This window comes from Enhydra lutris, unplaced genomic scaffold (genome assembly GCF_002288905.1).
Source record: "Enhydra lutris kenyoni isolate GAN:26980312 unplaced genomic scaffold, ASM228890v2 scaffoldscaffold4, whole genome shotgun sequence".
Taxonomy (NCBI): domain Eukaryota; kingdom Metazoa; phylum Chordata; class Mammalia; order Carnivora; family Mustelidae; genus Enhydra; species Enhydra lutris.
The window spans coordinates 3,510,640-3,528,344 of record NW_019154088.1 but is presented as its reverse complement, the minus strand read 5'-3'; the positions used below and the strand labels follow the sequence as shown (position 1 = coordinate 3,528,344).

General features: G+C 42.6%; 1 protein-coding gene across 3 annotated transcripts in view; it reads right to left on the bottom strand.

Moving 5' to 3' along the window:
* The window catches only part of LOC111139049 (formin 1), a 372,768-nt gene that overhangs the window by 272,706 nt on the left and 82,357 nt on the right, over positions 1-17,705 (bottom strand). Inside the window, exons 1-2 of one of the 3 annotated variants that reach the window (XM_022491184.1) lie at positions 1,842-3,206; positions 98-215 (exon numbers count right to left, since the gene is read on the bottom strand). The exons of 1 other annotated variant lie outside the window; for it this stretch is intronic. In XM_022491184.1, the coding sequence (XP_022346892.1) occupies positions 98-215; positions 1,842-3,206 (1,483 nt within the window). Of the gene's footprint in view, positions 1-97; positions 216-1,841; positions 3,207-17,705 lie in introns of those variants that run through there. One more of the 3 variants, XM_022491166.1, reaches the window with a different exon arrangement.

Here is a 17,705-nt window from a genome sequence, read left to right as displayed (position 1 = left end):
GAAACAAAAACTCAAATTCTGGGAGGACCGAACTAGCACTAAAAGCCACGGCGGTGAAGGATTCATTCCACGGGTACCCGGCTTCTTTTCACATTACCTGCTTCGGTGTACTTCAATCCCACTTTTTCTTCTGTGTCTTTTGTCTTTGGGGGTGGCCAGACAGCTTGGAGTCTGCCCGGAGTCCTATCGTCCTGCTCAGTAGGGCTGTGGTCAGGCTGTTGAAAAAGCAGGTAAAGAAAAGGACATGTTATATGAAATGTGGCCACAGCGAATTAACCCCTGAAGACATGCTGCCTCTAACTCCAAAATTAATTTAGATGGCTAGTTGCATGTTGTGCTCCTTCACTATAATTGAAACATCTCCCTACAGAGTGACCCTTTTCCAGAAAGGTAAAGTGATCAGTGAGGGTGGAAAAAACAACAAAAAAACAAAACAAAACCAAACAAACAAAAACCTCAAGGCCAAGTATGATACAAACATTAATAGATGATATTTATCATATAACTTTTTTTTAAATCACCAACATCGAACTGAAGATACAGTTATACATGCACTGTACATAGGTACATTTATAGGGATGATTATACATGTATCCCAAACCACTCCAGGGTATTTTATAATACAAAGACTAGCTCTGCATTTTCCATAAACACCAGCTGTATGTGGGTCAAGAAATATTTCTCTAAGCCCTCAACATTGCTGATTTCAATTCCTTTTTCTCTTCTTTAAATAAATGACATGGCCTTCATATTGAAGCCATTTTTATAGAGGCTGATTTTTACTACTTGGAGAATGCCATATTGTGTTCAATTTTCAACTACATCCTAAGAATGTTTCCAAAAGATTTTTAAATTTTTATTGCTTCAAGTGATCAACTATAAAAGAGGGAATGAAAATTCAAGACTGAGGAGATACTAAAATTCTATTGTTCTTATGAACATTTAAGATCTACTGGACAGGGGTTTGCTAATCTTTATAGATTACCTGAATTAATCTCCTTAATAGTAACACTAGCTCACTAATTAGATGGTTACCATGGGCTAACTTCACTCTCTTCACGACTACTGCGTAAGGTAAGGGTTATTTTCTTCATCTTGCCGGATGCAGGGATGGAGGCTCTGGGTGATTGAGGTCACCCGACCAGTAACTGGTAAGTTAGAATTAAATGATTAAACCCAGTGACCAGAATGCCTTGTAACAAACATGGAACATTTTAATCATATCACAAACACATATTTTGCCAAATGGCAGACTTTCACAGTTAAAACAGAGTTTTTGCAGAGGTCTAACTAAGAGATGAGGAAATGCGGGCTCTCTCTACAGCATCACTTCCTCGTGCTGCTTTATTTTTAATAAGAACATCTACTATTGGGGTGCCTGGGTGGCTCAGTCAGTAAAGCATCTGCCTTCAGCTCAGGTCATGATTGCAGGGTCCTGGGATTGAGCCCCGGTTTGGGCTCCCTGCTCAGCAGGCAGCCTGCTTCTCCCTCTCCACCGCTTGTGTTCTCTCACGTTCTCTCTCTCTCAAATAAATAAATAATATCTTAAAAAAGAAAAGAACATCTACTATTAATGCTTAAACTCAGAGTGACAGTTTCCCCTTTCTGCCCACACATCTTTATGTATATCCCTCTTAGGACCCTCCAGAAAAATAAAAGAAAGACAGAATTCCCTAGTTTAACTCCATGCTCCTTGCAAGGGCGATTTGATCGTAATCCCCTTTCACCTAGAAAAGATTCACTAACAACAGGTAACTGGGACTCACTTTGACAGGAAAGCTGAAAAAGAAATACAGCAGCATTGCATCTTACGACAAAACCCCAAACCCAATGCTACATACGCTTTTGGACTCAGAGGGGCCATCACCCGGCCTTGACCTTGATCTTTCAAACACAGCTCTTAGGGACTCCTTCTCATGCTTCATCTTGCGCTTGAGGGCTTCCAGCTCAGACGTGTCAGCTGTGGTCCCCCTTTTGGGGGGACGGACAAATATGGCTTTAAAGGCCTCAAGGGCGGTCTCTGGAGGCTTTGGCTTAACCTCTCCACCCTGGGTCTGGGCTCCGCTGGGGCCACCCTGGCTCTCCTGGGTAGCACTGCAGCCCATCTCCTCCTTCCTGGGCTGCTCAGGATCTTCTGCCTTCACCTCTGCTTTGGGCATGTCAAGGACAAACAGCTGAGAGAGCTGCTCCAGGAGAGTGGGAGTGGCCTTCGAGTCCGTTGTCTTCTCCCCAGCCTTCACAGTCTGAGGCCCTGCCTGACCTAAGGACTTCTGAACGGGCTGTGTCAATTTGAGCAAAGCCAGGTCGCCATCCTTTGGTTTAATTTCAGTGATGGTCTTCCCTCCCTCACCTGTGGCCCCCTTCTTCAGCACACGAAGCCCACTGAAAAAGGCTGGAAGCTGGAACGACTTCTCTCCGGTGACTTCTTTTTTAGACGAGGCATCCTCGGTGACACCGACACTCACATTCTGGTCTGTTACCACGGGGAGGACTGGGGATCTTTCTTCGGCAGCTTGTCCTTGTGTGGAGCCGCGCTCTGTCTGGAGGCCACCATTGTCAGGTTGCGATTTGCTACTTATGTCAGGTGGAGTCCTTTGAGGCCCTTCTGCACAGAGCTCTGCATCATCCCTTTCCCCAGTGGTGCTATTTTCCCTACAATCTCGTGGCTTTTCTTTAGGATCCTGAGATGGCTCAGATAAAACACTGGGGGACTGTGGGCGGCTGGCGTGGCTCCCCTCTTCTGGCTGCTGGCCACCATCATCAGAGTCGGAATCGCTGGTGGTGTTCACAAGAGTCCCACGAACCAAAATGACATCGTCTCTGTTCACACTCTGAGCACTGAGGGGAAGTGGCTCTTGACCAGGAAGAGAAATCCCTGCCTCTTCTATTCCCTGACTTCCCTCTGACTCAGTCTCCACCCCTGCAGTCTTGCTATCATTTCCAAGGTCATGTGGAACCTGCGCCTGTGCCTCCGGCTGCTGCTCCGAGCCCTTGCTGGGATCACCCAGCTGAGGTAAACGGTGGAATGCCTTCAGCACTGCGGCTTCCTCGTCGGTCTTCACAGAGTCCAACTTACTTGTAAACCCAAACAAAGTTTTCATAGAGAACTTGCTCAGGATTGACTGAGCCACTTCAAGTCTGGCTTCAGGTTTTTCTGGTTCCGAGACATCATCACTGCCATTCAGAGTGTCTCCAGCGTCCTCCATGTCTGGGCAATGCCCTCCGTGCACGTTCTGACTTCTGTCACTTTTCCCTGCTCCCTCAGTTTATCCACACCATCGGCTTTGAACTTACAGGACAGGGAGCAACAGGACCCGGCAGCCTCTCCGCCGCGGAGCAAGCACGTTTGGTCTCTTTCAGGTCACTTGCTGGGCCCTCCTTCCAGGGTGTGTGTGAGGATGGAACGCCCAGGGCCAGCTGTGAGAAGCCCGTGGAGCTTTCTGCCCAGACGCAGCAGAGGCTGCACACCTTACTACACACGAACTGGGGAGGCTGCTCCTCTGGGACTTCCGTATTTATTTCCGCGGACAAAAGGGTTTTTGTCGTAGGGAAAGTCAGCCTGCCCCCAGTCATCCCAGCCCAGGACTTCACTGTGAGCTCCGCCCCAGAGCCTCCCTGTAGCTTTCAACTTCCTCATTGGTGAGCAAGGGAGGCTCCAGAACGTGCTGAGCCGGCAAGCAGATCCTGACAGCCCTTGACCCCCCAACCCCCGCCCCTCCTCACCCAGCAGCCCAAGAAATTCAAAAGTGAATCAGCAGAAATTGACGGAAACGCTTTTGAGAAGCTCCCTCTTGCCATCTAAATTTTGGTCGGAAGCCTGTGCTTCCTAAAAACCTAGCAGCACACACGGATCAACCGTCACTTACAAAACCCAAAGCAAAGAAATGCAAGTAAAGGAATAGATGATCTCAAAATGCCCAGAACTCCCAAAAGCAGTAAATTACTGCTCTTGAAGGTTTTTTGTTTTTGTTTTAATGCTTTCTTCCGTTTCCCTGCAGGTTTCATCTGGAATGCAGATTTCAGCTGCTAAGGCTGGGGGTGGGGAGTGGGTGACCAACAGGACTGGTTTCAGATTACTGCTGTTTTACTCTGCCCATCTGTCTCACTGTTCTACAAACAGGTACTTAGGCAAGCACGCCCACCACGCCCAGTGTCCACCAGCCTTAGGTGCGCAGAGTAAACAGCCCCAGCCCGCCCGAATGATTACCCTCCACACACTCTGTGCCAACCTCAGGCTTCTGCTCAGCAGCTCTAACTTCCTGGTTTCCTTAGGAATCCTGGTGTCCGAAGGGCACCCCTCTCTGCTTCAGCGATCCAACCAAGTGAAACCTGGCATGCTACAAGGTAACACACAACCTGCCTTGTTAGGCAAAGCGATTCAGCCAAGATCCCCAAGGAGCCACATTCCCCTAAACGGCAAAACATCTGAAACGTCTCGGTCAGTCAAGTTGCTATCACAGACCCAATTTGCCTAAAACAAGAACAGGACGGACGAAATCAGCACCAAACATCAGCTCAAGGTAGTTTCCAACACTCTGTATGCTGAGAACAAGCAACCAAGGACGTGGAAAAATTGCGGCTGTTTCCTAGCAGCACAGCTAGCGGCCTCTTGGGACAGCTTCCTGTCGGAACTTAAGGTCTCAGTGTTTTTCAAATCGGGTCCAGCCAGCAGGCATTTAGCAAGCATCTGCGATGGCCAAGTTCCTGCGCTGGATCAGGACAGTCAAACTGGCTGAAAACTAATCACCAGGTCTCTGACCAAAGCTGCAAGAAAACTGAGCCCAAGTATTAAACACAAACAGCAATTTATTCTGCAAAATAAAAGCTGTAGCCACAAGCAAACCAACACTGTTAGTGGATGCGCATCAAGGAGCAGCTGTGAATAGCACACCGAAGACTTGAATCCTGTTCCCCCCGAAAACAATAAGACTGGGAAATTCTGATTGCAACACATTTCCAGCAATGCCTTCAAAAGGAAGCCTCACACACAAAAGAGTACGTATTAGAATATCCCACCAACCCCTCTGGGAAAGTTAAGATGTCACTTCCGGGTCCCTGATTTGGCCTTGAGTCCAAATGGAGACTTTCCCACTTGTTCCTGATGCTAGTAGGTTTGGGATGACTCATTACAGCACGCTTCATCAAAAGGCCACCATGACACACAGAAAATTTATCAGCACCATTTACGTCTTAGAACAGCTTCCTGCCCAGAGGAAATGCCCATTGATAAAAATCAGACTTCTGCTTCTTCAAGACGGGGGAGCAAAGGAATCCCCACACCACATCATAAGATCTGTCTTAAGAACTACACAGACCATCTAACACAGGAGTGCGGGAAGAGACATGACCCTATTTTGTGTTGTCCTTTTTAACTGAAAGGCTCCATTTTCTCGGACCTAACTAATTATTGATTTCCAGAATAAGTTTCTGAGATGGCTTGTGTACTAGTCCCAGAAAAGACACAGGAGTCTGTGAAAGGATTCTGTGACACAGTAAGAGGCTCTCCCCATACAATTCTCCTCCATTTATGAAGCATAATTCTATCACAAAGATGTATTCATCCAACCACCGCTTTTCAGCACCAACTGTGTATGAGGCTCTGGGGATATATAGACGAAGGAAACTCCAGCCCTCTACGTTCGTGAAACATGAAGTTTAATAGGGGAAATCTGCCAAGGGAAAGGTGACACTTTGTTCTTACACTGTAAGTACTTTACACTCTAAATTCAGTCTGACTCACAAGAGGTAGACCTAAAACAACTCTGAATGAAAGCAAGCAGTGACCTCTAAATAGGAGGATAAGAAAGAAAGAGCAGCATGGTAATTCAAACATGTCTTCGACTACAGACTCTCTCGCGCTATGAGAAACGTTACTATTGCTAGTCATTGAAGGAACTGAAAAATGTTGGCCTATAATGTTCAAATAAGAAGACTGCAAATTTTTTTAAACCATTTTACTTTATTTTTCATCATGATAACTGTACTCTTTAATCCCCATCCACTGTATCCCCCCATCCTCTTACCCACCTCCCCAATAGTTTATTATCTATAGTTAAGAGGCTATTTCTTGGTTTATTTTGTCTGTGTCTCTCTTTCCTTTGTTGATTCATTTTGTTCCTTAAATTCCATATGAGTGAAATCATACAGTATTTGTCTTATTTTGTTTAGCATTATACTCTCTAGCTCTATCCATGTTGTTGCAAATGGCAGGATTTCATGCTTTTCTATGGCTGAGAAATACTGTTATATATAACAGAATGTTTATGTTTAGATGTTAGACCACATATATGTGGTGTATATATCACAAATATATATTTTATAGATAAATATCTATACCACATATATATGGTTTAATTATATATATATATATATAATTATATATAGTATAGCTATGTATCTATATATAGGCATATTATTATACATAGTAATTATATATATGATTAATGGATAAAGTATATATATTTATAAATGAATATATATATATATATATATATACACCACTTCTTTATCCATTAACCTATCAATGGACAGTAGGGCTGCTTTCATATTTTGGCTACTATAAATAATGCTGTGATAAACAAAGGAGTGCTTGTATCCCTTTGAGTTAGTGTTTTTGTATTTGGGAAGGAATACCCTGTAGTGCAATTCTTAGATTATAAGGCAGTTCTATTTTTAACTTTTGGGGGAACCTCCATACTGTTTTCTACAATGATTACACCAATTTGCATGCCCACCAACAGTGCATGAGGCCTTCTTTTCTCCACATCCTCACCAACACTTCTTGTCTCTTGTGTTGTTGATGTTAGCCATTCTGACAGGTGTGAGGTGATATCTCATTGTACTTTTGATTTGCATTTCCTGGCTGATGAGTGATGTTGAGCTTCTTTTTGTGTGTCCATTGGCCATCTGTATGTTTTCTTTGGAGGAATGCCTGTTCAAGTGTTCTGCCCATTTTTAATCAGATTATTTGGTTTTCTTGGGTGTTGAGTTGTAACCGTGCTTTATATGCTTTGGATATCAACCCTTTATTGGATATGTAATTTGCAAGTATCTCCTCCCATTCAGTAGGTTGTCTCTTAGTTCTGTTGTTTCTTTCACTGTGCAGATGCATTTTATTTTGACATAGTCAATAGTTTATTTTTGCTTTTATTTCCCTTGCCTCAGGAGACATATCTAGAAATACACTGTTACAGCCAACATCAGAGACATTACTGCCTGTCCTCTCTTCTAGGATTTTTAAGAAGCCTACAAATGTGATCTTAGTTGATTGGTTTTGAAAAATGAACCGATTTAATGCTTTAACATTTTCAGGGGGAAAAATAATCACTTCTTCTGGACATCATTTATCTCAGTGTCTTATTCTGTGATGCACACTTTTTAAATGCCTACTACACAAAACCAGTACCAAAGACTTTTTCCTTTGCAACCTCCCCTGAATCTCTTTTGTTTTGTACTGGTCAATGGCAGGTCACCCCAAGATGGGCCACTGTGGCATGAAGGTTATTTTGTGTTGAAGGCAATTGAGACCTTGCAGGCTCAAGAGAAACTTTTGCTCCTCCCTTAATTACACACAGAAGAATCTAAATTGGAGGTCTTCCTCAGAATAATGGTTATTCCCAGAGATAAATTTTATCTGAGTGACCATCTGTATGGCAGGACAAACATCTAGTTACCAAACATCTGCTCTTGTTGCCCTGTGAATTGCCTTCCTTCCCTTCGGAGTCCCAGACCCCATCCCCTTTCTCCTTAGTTTAGGGCAACATATATACCTCATTTTGCCTATCTTTGGAATTATATCTTTCTGGCTTCCCTGTATGTACAAAATTAAATTTGATTTTCTCCTGTTAATCTGTCTCCTGTCCATCTGATTCTTAGTCCAGCTAGAAGGGACAGGAAACTCATGCTCCTTGACAGTTCTAAACTCAAGAGCCTTAAGCCCTGTAATAGCTATACATGTGCAAGAGGCCAGATAAAGTGGGCCAACTTAGACAGCTAAGTTAAAATAGGTAGCATTTGACCCTTGTGATGTTCTTTGTAACTATTTGTTAAAAACAATAGGTACCGATTGTTAAAGCTCAGGATATCAGATATCAATTATAAATATATACACTTTATTCATTAACCGATTTGTTATAAACAATCAGGGGCACCGGGGCAGCTGTCAGTTAAGCATCTGCCTTTGGCTCTGGTCATGATCTCAGGATCCTGGGATCAAGTCCCACATTGGGCTCCCTGGTTAGCAGGGAGCGTGCTTCTCCCTCTGTCTGCTGCTCCCCCTTGCTCATGCTCACTCTCTCTCAAATAAATAAAATCTTAAAAAAAAGAAAAAAAGAAGAAAGAAAGAAAACCATTGGTACCCAGCTACTTGAAAACTGGACACATATTTGTGTGGAGAATTTACTAGCAGTGAGTTCTCCATATTTCTCCCATCTCACCATCCTCTCAGACTGAGGCAAAAGGCAACTGTTCTTCATGATAATAAGAACATCAGTCCAACAAACTGATACCTGGTGAAATAAGCCTGCAAGAGTGATTGCAACGACAAAGGCCCATTGCCCGAGAAACATCAGTAAAACCCAGCTTCTTGGCTCTCGTAAGATTAGAGAAATGACCATTAACAAGTCTTGTTTAAGTCAATTTGCAGAAATTGGACATGGCCTAAAAGAAAAACCTCCTAAACTCCTCCCAACTTCTACTCTTTGCAGCCCTCCCCCATATCATTCTGTTTAGATAATTCCTCCCCCAAGTCTCATAAAACCCCAGAAAGGCCAGGGAAAAGTAAAGCAAGTGAGGTTAATTGCAGTGTTAGGCAACCCGATTCTCCTCCTATTTCTCTTATTCAATTTACTTCAAGTTCTGGGCCTGTTTTTAATGACTAATTGCTTGTAGCTTCTAAGTGGTTCAACTAGCTTCATGTAATGATTGTTTGAGAAAAGTAGAAAGAAGTTAAAATTACTAAGGGTAAGTAAGTGTGTAGAAACTATTTCTGTGGAAGACATGTTTAGATCAGTGGACTGGGAAGAGTAAGTAAACTATAGATAAAGATGTGAGTGGGATAATGGGTGGAAATGGGTTTTAGGGTTTCAGAAGGGTGTTTTACTTAGTACGTGAAGTCTGGTACAAATGGTGAGATCTGAGGAAATTAGGACATCACAAGCCCTCAAAGAAGATACTTGTTAAATGAACGACATCCTAAGAAAGGAGTTTAGGATTCTTTAAGGATGTGGGTAGAATCAAAGTGCTAGGAAGCTGAATGGAACTTCAGAAATATTAGTAATCAACTACTTCAACATTCTTGTTTTAAAAATGAAGCTGTTTGGGGGCACCTGGGTGGTTGAGTTGGTTAAGTGACTGCCTTCGGCTCAGGTCATGATCCTGGAGTCTCAGGATCGAGTCCCACATTGAGCTTCCTGCTTGACAGGGAGTCTGCTTCTCCCTCTGACCCTCCCCCTTCTCATGCCCTCTCTCTCTCATTCTCTCTCTCTCTCAAATAAGTAAATAAAATCTTTAAAAAAATAAAAATGAAGTCATTTGAAGTCAAGTAAAGCTAAAGAACTGGTACAAGTTCACACTACTTAAGTGCAGCAGCAGGATAGGAAACGAGGTACCCTAACCCCTGTTCCCCTCCCCCCTCCCTACTGCCCCTGGCCTGTGAGCTTACCTTCTTCCCCAACAGCACCCTCCTTATGTTTGTTCTCCACATCTTCGAAATGGAGTCATGAGACCAAATAAAAGACAAATCCAGAGACCTCCTGAAGCTCCCCTTTCTGTTTCGGGTTTGTAACATCTTCCCTCCCTTCATGGTGGAGCTCCTCCCTGAGCACTAACACAACACTTACAACAGCCCCTCTAGGTCAGCCTAGGAGAAGCTGGCAACTACTCTTACTAATTGTTCTTAAAAAACAACAACAGCAACAGGCTGCACCTGCCCCGCATTGAGAGGCTGCAAGGGCAGGTGTCAGTGATTAAGGCTTTTTTCCACTGAGCAGTCCTAGTGTGAAATGGTTCTAAGGCTGGTTCCATGGAGCAGCATCAAATCTTCACGGGAAATGGGCTGAATGTTGGTAACAAACTAAAAGACTGTGAAAGTTAAAAAGGAGAGGCCGGGGCATCCTTGTGAGGATGGAAGCAAGTAAGACAGCAGTGTGTCTGTCATCTTTCAGTAATCAGGAATGCCTGGGCAGTGCGCACTGTTAAGATCCTGGCTGTGGGTCTTGGGCTCACATCCTACTCTGCTCCTTCAAGAAGCTTGACTTTGGGCAAGCAGTCTCTGCTTCGCCTTCCTCACCAGAATCCTGGGAATAAGAAGAGTACCTACTTCCTGGATTGTTAAGAGCATTAAGTGAGCTAATATATTTGGCACTTTCATCAGTGCCTGCACATAGTAGGCACTATATGGATATGATACACTTTCTTAGCAAAGCAACAACCTTCTTAGAACCATCAACCAGCATCTAAGAGATTTTTTTTTTTTAACATTACGAGTATGAAAAAAGTATTTGTTGATGATATGATGGGCCAAGCAGGAAACCACCCCTCTCAATTCCTTCCACATATGCACTTGGGCAGAGGAGCCCTTTGGTTTGAATGAAATTATTTGTTACAGAGAGGCCTACTGAATACAAGACCTAACCATGCTGCAGCTGTGCCAAGAATGAATAGAGCATCGAAGGAAATCCTTTCAAGGGATCCCTTTGGGGGCACCTGGGTGGCTCAGTCATTAAAGCCTCTGCCTTCAGCTCAGGTCAGGATCCCAGGGTCCTGGGATTGAGCCCCGCATTGGGTTCCCTGCTTGGTGGGAAGCCTGCTTCTCCCTCTCTCTTTCCCCCTGCTGTGTTCCCTCTTTCCCTGTCTCTGTCAAAAAATAAATAGTCTTAAAAAAAAAAAAAAAGAATCCCTTTGGGTGTCTTTGGGCCAAGACTCTTTGGATTGTTTTGTCCATCTGTATCACCTAAAGGGAGTAAACTACTCTAAAATTCTCCCAGATGGCCACTGTAGGAGACAAAGTTCATCATATTATTTATTACTTTTCCTGTACTCCAAGATGATCTTTTTTTAGATTTTATTTATTTATTTATTTATTTATTTATGAGAGACTATGAGAACACCAATGTGCACATTCAGTTTGTGGGAGGGACAGAGGGAGAGAATCCCAAGCAGACTCCCCACTGGGCATGGAGCCCAACCTGGGACCCAATATCTCACAATCCTGAGGTCATGACCTAAGCTGAAACCAAGTCTGACGCTTAATGGAGTGAGCCACTCAGGCGCCCCCTCCAAGATGATTTTTTTTAATAAAGTTTTTATTTGTTTATGTGACAGAGAGCGAGACAGCAAGAGAGGAAATATAAGCACAGGGACAGGGAGAAGCAGGCTTCCTGCCAATCAGAGAGCCCGATGTGGGCCTCCATTCCAGGACCCTGGGATCATGACCTGAGCCAAAGGCAGAAGCTCAATGACTGAGCCCCTGAAGCGCCCCTCCAAGATGAGTTTTAAACCAACTCAATCATTTCAGGAAAAAAAAAATCCATGAATTTGGATTTTCTCAAGAAAATCCTTTTCTTAGGGCACCTTGGATGGCTCAGTCAGTTAAGTGTCTGTCTGCCTTCAGCTCAGGTCATGATCCCAGGATCCTGGATTGAGTCCAACATCAGGCTCCTTGCTCACTGGGGAGCCTGCTTCTCTCTCTCCATCTCCCAGTTTGGGTTCTGTCTCTCTCTGACACATAACTAACTACCTAACCAAAAAAATAAATAAACACACACACATAAATAAATAAATAAATAAATAAGAAAATCCTTTTCTCAAGAGTCTACTGACACATGGGGCTGCTGAAACTCAGGGTGTGTATCCTTAGTGCTGTGACTTTCCCCGCTGTGGGGAAGGGGTGCTCCCAGATAGTGGCTGGCCTGGAAAGTGCCCAGGTCGGCAACAGCAGAGCACTGACCATTTTCTTGTTTTGTTTTTAGGCCAACTCATTAGGAATCAAAGGTATTAGTTCATTTAAAATTTCCTTACTCTTACAAATACAAAAATCAAGCCTGAAAATAGTTATTACATTAGTGGTTAGGGTCTTAGGATCAAATATTTCAGAGATTAATTCTACCAAACAGTACCCAAGGTTCTCTGGAAATAGACTAAATGTCCATGGCAAAATAAAATAATGTAAGGGCAAGAAGGAAAGGCTGAGACTCAGTTGTTAAGCTGGAGGGGAGTGGGGGTAGAAAAGGAGCATTCATTAAGGTTCAGAATGTCTTGGAACATGTTTCTGAAGGTCCTTGAGCTTTTCTAAAATAAATAGTATTTATGGTCCACATGGACAATCACTCCAGAAAGTATGGAGTCCATAACAAAAGCTTTCCATTGTGGTTAAAGTTTTAGATGAAGATCTGGAATCTAATAAACCATAGATTCCTCTTGCTGCCTCTACTCTCCTTCTTCCCGAAGAGTAAAACCAGACAGCCATTGGCTATGCTATAACTGCATATCTTCTTTCTTTCCTTCCTTAATTTCTTTTAGGTAAAAGTTATCTTGAGACTATGAGTTCAAACACCAAGGGTCCAGGTATTATTTTAAAGTATATATTTTTTATACTTAAAAGAGACAATTGAAAAATTAGGTAAGATATGGATTTACCTAAAACAAAATGGAGGTAGATGAGGAGAGCATGCCTGAGGGAAGAATGGGGAGAGAATAAGCATTTTGTAGGGAGTCACTGTTGTCCCAAGTGGGCACCACGCTAGGTTTTGTTTTTGTTTTTTTTTTAAAGATTTTATTTTATTATTTATTTGACAGAGAGAGGCAGGGAGGCAGGCGGGGGCAGGGGAGAGGGAGGAAGCAGGCTCCCTGCTGAGCAGAGAGCCCGATGCAGGGCTCTATCCCAGGACCCTGGGACCATGACCTGAGCCGAAGGCAGAGGCTTTAACCCACTGAGTCACCCAGGCGCCCCCACGCTAGGTTTTTTTTTTTTTGTTTTCCTCTTCCCTCCCCTCCCCCCCCCCCATAACTCTATGAAAAGCCATCAATTACCCCATTTTGTAGATGAATGCTGCTCAGGGCCAGTTTCCTCAGTGATGGAAATGATCTCTATCTGTGTCTCCAATATAGTTGAAACTAGCTACGGGTGGCCTCTGCACACTTAAACTGTGGCTCATGTGACTGAGAAACTAATTTTTTTTTTTTTTTTTAATTTGAGAGAGAGAGTGAGCATGAGCAGGGGGAAGAGTAGAGGGAGAAGTAAACTCCCTGCTGAGCAAGGAGCCTGATGCTGGCTGGATCCCAGGACCCTGGGGTCGAGACCTGAGCCAAAGGTAGATGCCTAACTGACTGAGCCACCCAGGTGCCCTGAGAAAGTAAATATTAAATTCTATTTAACTTTAATTAATAGCCACATATGTGGAGGCACCTGGGTGGCTCAGTCAGTACAGCATGAGTCTTGACCTCGGAGTTGTAAGTTTGAGCTCCATGTCAAGTGTAGACATTACTTAAAAATAAAACCTTTAAAAATAAGTAAAATCTTAAAAAGAAAATAGCCACATACGGCTAGTGACTGTACCGGGCATTGCTATAGATGTTAATACTGAGGTTCAAAGAAATTAGTCCAGTTCTATGATTACACAACCAATGAGTGGCAAAGCCAGGATTTGAACTAAATCACTCTGATTCTAAATGTTCATTCTTTTCATTACCATAAAGTCAAATGAAGATAGTATTTTGTAACAGTTCTCCCTCACATTGCAAAACACATCACCTCACTACTGGAACCAAATGGCTACTGAAGCTAGAAGAAATTTGCTGAGGATAGAAAGGAAACAAGATTAAGAGCCCAGATTTAATCAGCAATGATTCCTTTAAGTTAATACTCACAATTTAGTCAGGTTAAGAGAAAAATATGGAAACATGTAAATGCATTAAAATTACAAAGGAGAAAGGTAGGCATTGTCACCGCTCTGATCTTATTCTTTTTTTTTTTTTTAAAGATTTATTTATTTACTTATTTGACAGACAGAGGTTACAAGTAGGCAGAGAGGCAGGCAGAGAGAGAGAGTTGGAAGCAGGCTCCCTGCTGAGCAGAGAGCCCGGTGTAGGGCTCGATCCCAGGACCCTGGAATCATGACCTGAGCCGAAGGCAGAGGCTTTAACCCACTGAGCCACCCAGGTGCCCCTCTGATCTTATTCCTGAACACAGTTAAAGGGAGGGCAAAGAGGGGCGCCTGGGTGGCTCAGTGGGTTAAGCCTCTGCCTTCTGCTCAGGTCATGATCTCAGGGTCCTAGGATCAAGCCCCACGTCAGGCTCCCTGCTCAGCAGTGAGTTGGCTTCTCTCTCTCTGCCTGCCTCTCTGCCTACTTGTGATCTCTCTGTCAAATAAATATATAAAACCTTTAAAAAAAAAAAAGAGGGGGGGGGCAAAGAGAGGAGCGGGCAAAAGCTATGGTTTTGAAATGGGACATATTTAGGTTTAAAATTAAATATTACTTATTGGTCACATACTAGCTGTGTCACTTAGGCAAGTTCCTTAACTTCTATGAACCAGTACATACATTTGTAAAATAGGGAAAATAATATTTAACTCGTAGGACTGTTCTAAGAATTAAATGTGCTAATTTTCTTTTTTTTTTTTTAAAGATTTTATTTATTTATTTGACAGAGAGAGAGAGAGAGAGATCACAAGTAGGCAGAGAGGCAGGCAGAGAGTGAGGGAGAAGCAGGTTCCTTGCTGGGCAGAGAGCCGGATGTAGGGCTCGATCCCAGGACTTTGATATTATGACCTGAGCTGAAGGCAGAGGCTTAACCCACTGAGCCACCCAGGTGCCCCAAATGTGCTAATTTTCTTAACCCAGTGCTTCCTTGAGCACCAAAGACACTTAATAAATAGGGGCTCATCATAGAGTGAGGTTAGTGGTAGAGATCAGTGGGTAAGAGAATCACATTTCCATAGTTTTGAAATATATTCAATATTGCCTCCACTTTGTACATCATTTTAATTTGGGATTTAAACAAAAGTATATATAGCACTACTGTCACTTTCAACACTTTAAAAAGTATCATGAAATATTCTAAAGGAATGTTTTAACAGTTCTTAGAATCAAGGTCATTTACTTTCTATAGGTGGAGAGGGAAGTTTTACGATATAGGTTATCACAGGACGTTTATGGAATAGCTGCAATTCTTAAAGCCATTTAGAAATAATGATAATAATAAATCAACATGGCTTAATTGAAGTCTATAAAAATCTAAAGGCAAGAGAAAAATAACTAGGCCATTCAGCCAGAATATCATGTTAACGCTCCCTCAACATTCTCTAGCCAAAGATTACAGCATTTAAAATTCTACATGGGTCATACGGGATTGTCTTTTTAACCACGAACGTCCATGTATATCCTGGAGAGATAAGGAAAACACTTTCCTGAAATACACACACGGAACGCAGATGATACATATAGAATTCAAAGACCAAGGTTTAAAGAGACCATGTGACGTTCCCAGAAACACTCAGTCCAATGAGCATATACAAAGCTGTGGTTTTTAAGGCAGAAAAGGCAGGCTGAGAAAGTGAAACTTGTTCAAAGGGGGCAAAAAGCAATGATCTGAATTTTAGGGAAACCAAATAAAATACTTCAGCAGCAATGTACCAATGCATTTAAATAAAATTCCTAGGCAAATTTCTCATTATTTTCATAAAACTCAGTTCTATTCTATGTTTTCACAGGCTTTAAAAGCATAATACATGGCTGGGGCGCCTGGGTGGCTCAGTGGGTTAAAGTCTCTGCCTTAGGCTCCGGTCATGATCCCAGGGTCCCGGGATCGAGTCCTGCATCGGGCTCTCTGCTTGGCGGGGAGCCTGCTTCCTCCTCTCTCTCTGCCTGCCTCTCTGCTTACTTGTGATCTCTTTCTGTCAAATAAATAAATAAAATCTTTTAAATAAATAAATAAATAAATAAAAGCATAATACATAGGTGCCAGGGTGGCTCAGTTGGTTAAGCATCTGCCTTTGGCTCAGGTCATGATTCTGAGTCCTGGATGGAGCTCAAAGTCAGTCACCCTGCTCAGTGGGGTAGCTGCTTCTCCCTCGGCCCCTTCCCCCGGCTCATATACTCTCTCTCAAATAAATAAAATCCTTTTAAAAAGCATAATACAAAGTTTTCTCTGTATACTCTCAAGAGTCCAAATTTTATATGCACAGCTATTACAGCACAAGTCGGAAGAGACAAAAAGGAAATAAAGACACTGTTATCAAGATCAAAGAAAAGCCAATTTCACAATTCCATTAACCATTAACGTGGTTCAATGGGTAAGCCAAGTTCTTTTCATTTTATAAAGAAATGCGAGAGGTTACTAGATTTGTCATTATCTTGCAGTACATACAGAGGACAGGAGAATGTCAAGGGAGGTGTGGGAAATGGCATAAGAAATGAACTTGATGACTGACAGTAAGGAAGATTTCTATTTAAATATGATAACCTTCCACACCAACTTCAAAATGAGAACTAATTTGAGAGATAAACTGGTTAAATTTCACGGAGCTTGGGAGTAAAATCAGATAACCCTTTTTCAGCTGCTTTATCATGATTTAAAGTGATACGGCATTTGTAAGAAAAAGGCAATTTTCCAATTCAATCCATAATTTGTCACTTTTACCTCTTCTCTTTACCTGGATCACTTTTTTTTTTTTAAATCATTTATTCTACAGCCAACAGGCACATGTTCTCTGTCTTGCTCTTTCTCTGTGTTTCTCACTCTTTCTCTCTTTCACACACACATATGTACTCACATTTAAAAATAAACATGCTCCTCGGGAAACAAACTACCCTGATATATGCAAATAGAGGCCCACTGTCATGGAGATGCTACTGATTTGGGTGAGTCAACAGGTTGCTTTTAGCTTTAAGTGGTAGGCTCTCATTGGCTCCCCAGAAAACAAGACAAGGATGTGTGACCTTTTCCTGGGACAAAGGCACCCTGCATTCTTTGTTGTTGAATTTAAATTATGTTTTGGAGTCTGCCATTTAGGAGTGAGGTCGAGGGAATGGCATCATCTCAGGTTGCTCTCAGTACTTCCCCTTTAATTCTAGAGACCAAGGTATTAAAGGCCAAGGCATCTGGTCTCCCCTGTTAGCAGCTGCAGAATCTTCACTAGATTGAGTTCTGTGGGGTGGTTTTGGCTGTGGTTCTACCTTTGAATGCTAAGCCTCATTCTCATTCCTTCTCACTGATTATGGGAGCTAACTTATAGCCATTAAATGACTTTCTTTGTTTCTTAAGTTAAAAACAAAACAGAAAACAAATAAAGAAGCAGCCAAAGTAGTGGAGTAGAGGAGTTTAATGTTAAAGCACTTAGGTCTTGGGTCAGGCAGATCTGAGTTTCAATCCTTTCCCCTGACTCAGCTGAACCTCTCTCTTTATTGTACACTATTATTATTATATTTCAAAGGATGGTACCTGCCATTTCAGAGGTGCTCAATCCATGGAAGTTTTGTTATGGTTTAGATACTTAAGGTGGGGTATGGCCTTGGTAATTATATCTTTCCATTCTTAAGATGCTTCCATTCTTAAGATGCTGGGAGCTGATACTGGGTCTTCCCCAGCTAATGAAGCCAACTCAGTAGGGAGAATTCCAGGACACACAGGTGAGAAGGTGATTGAGATGATCCTTGGAGATTAAAATCACTAAGAAGAGTTTAGTTTGTATTTTCTTTCTCTTTTC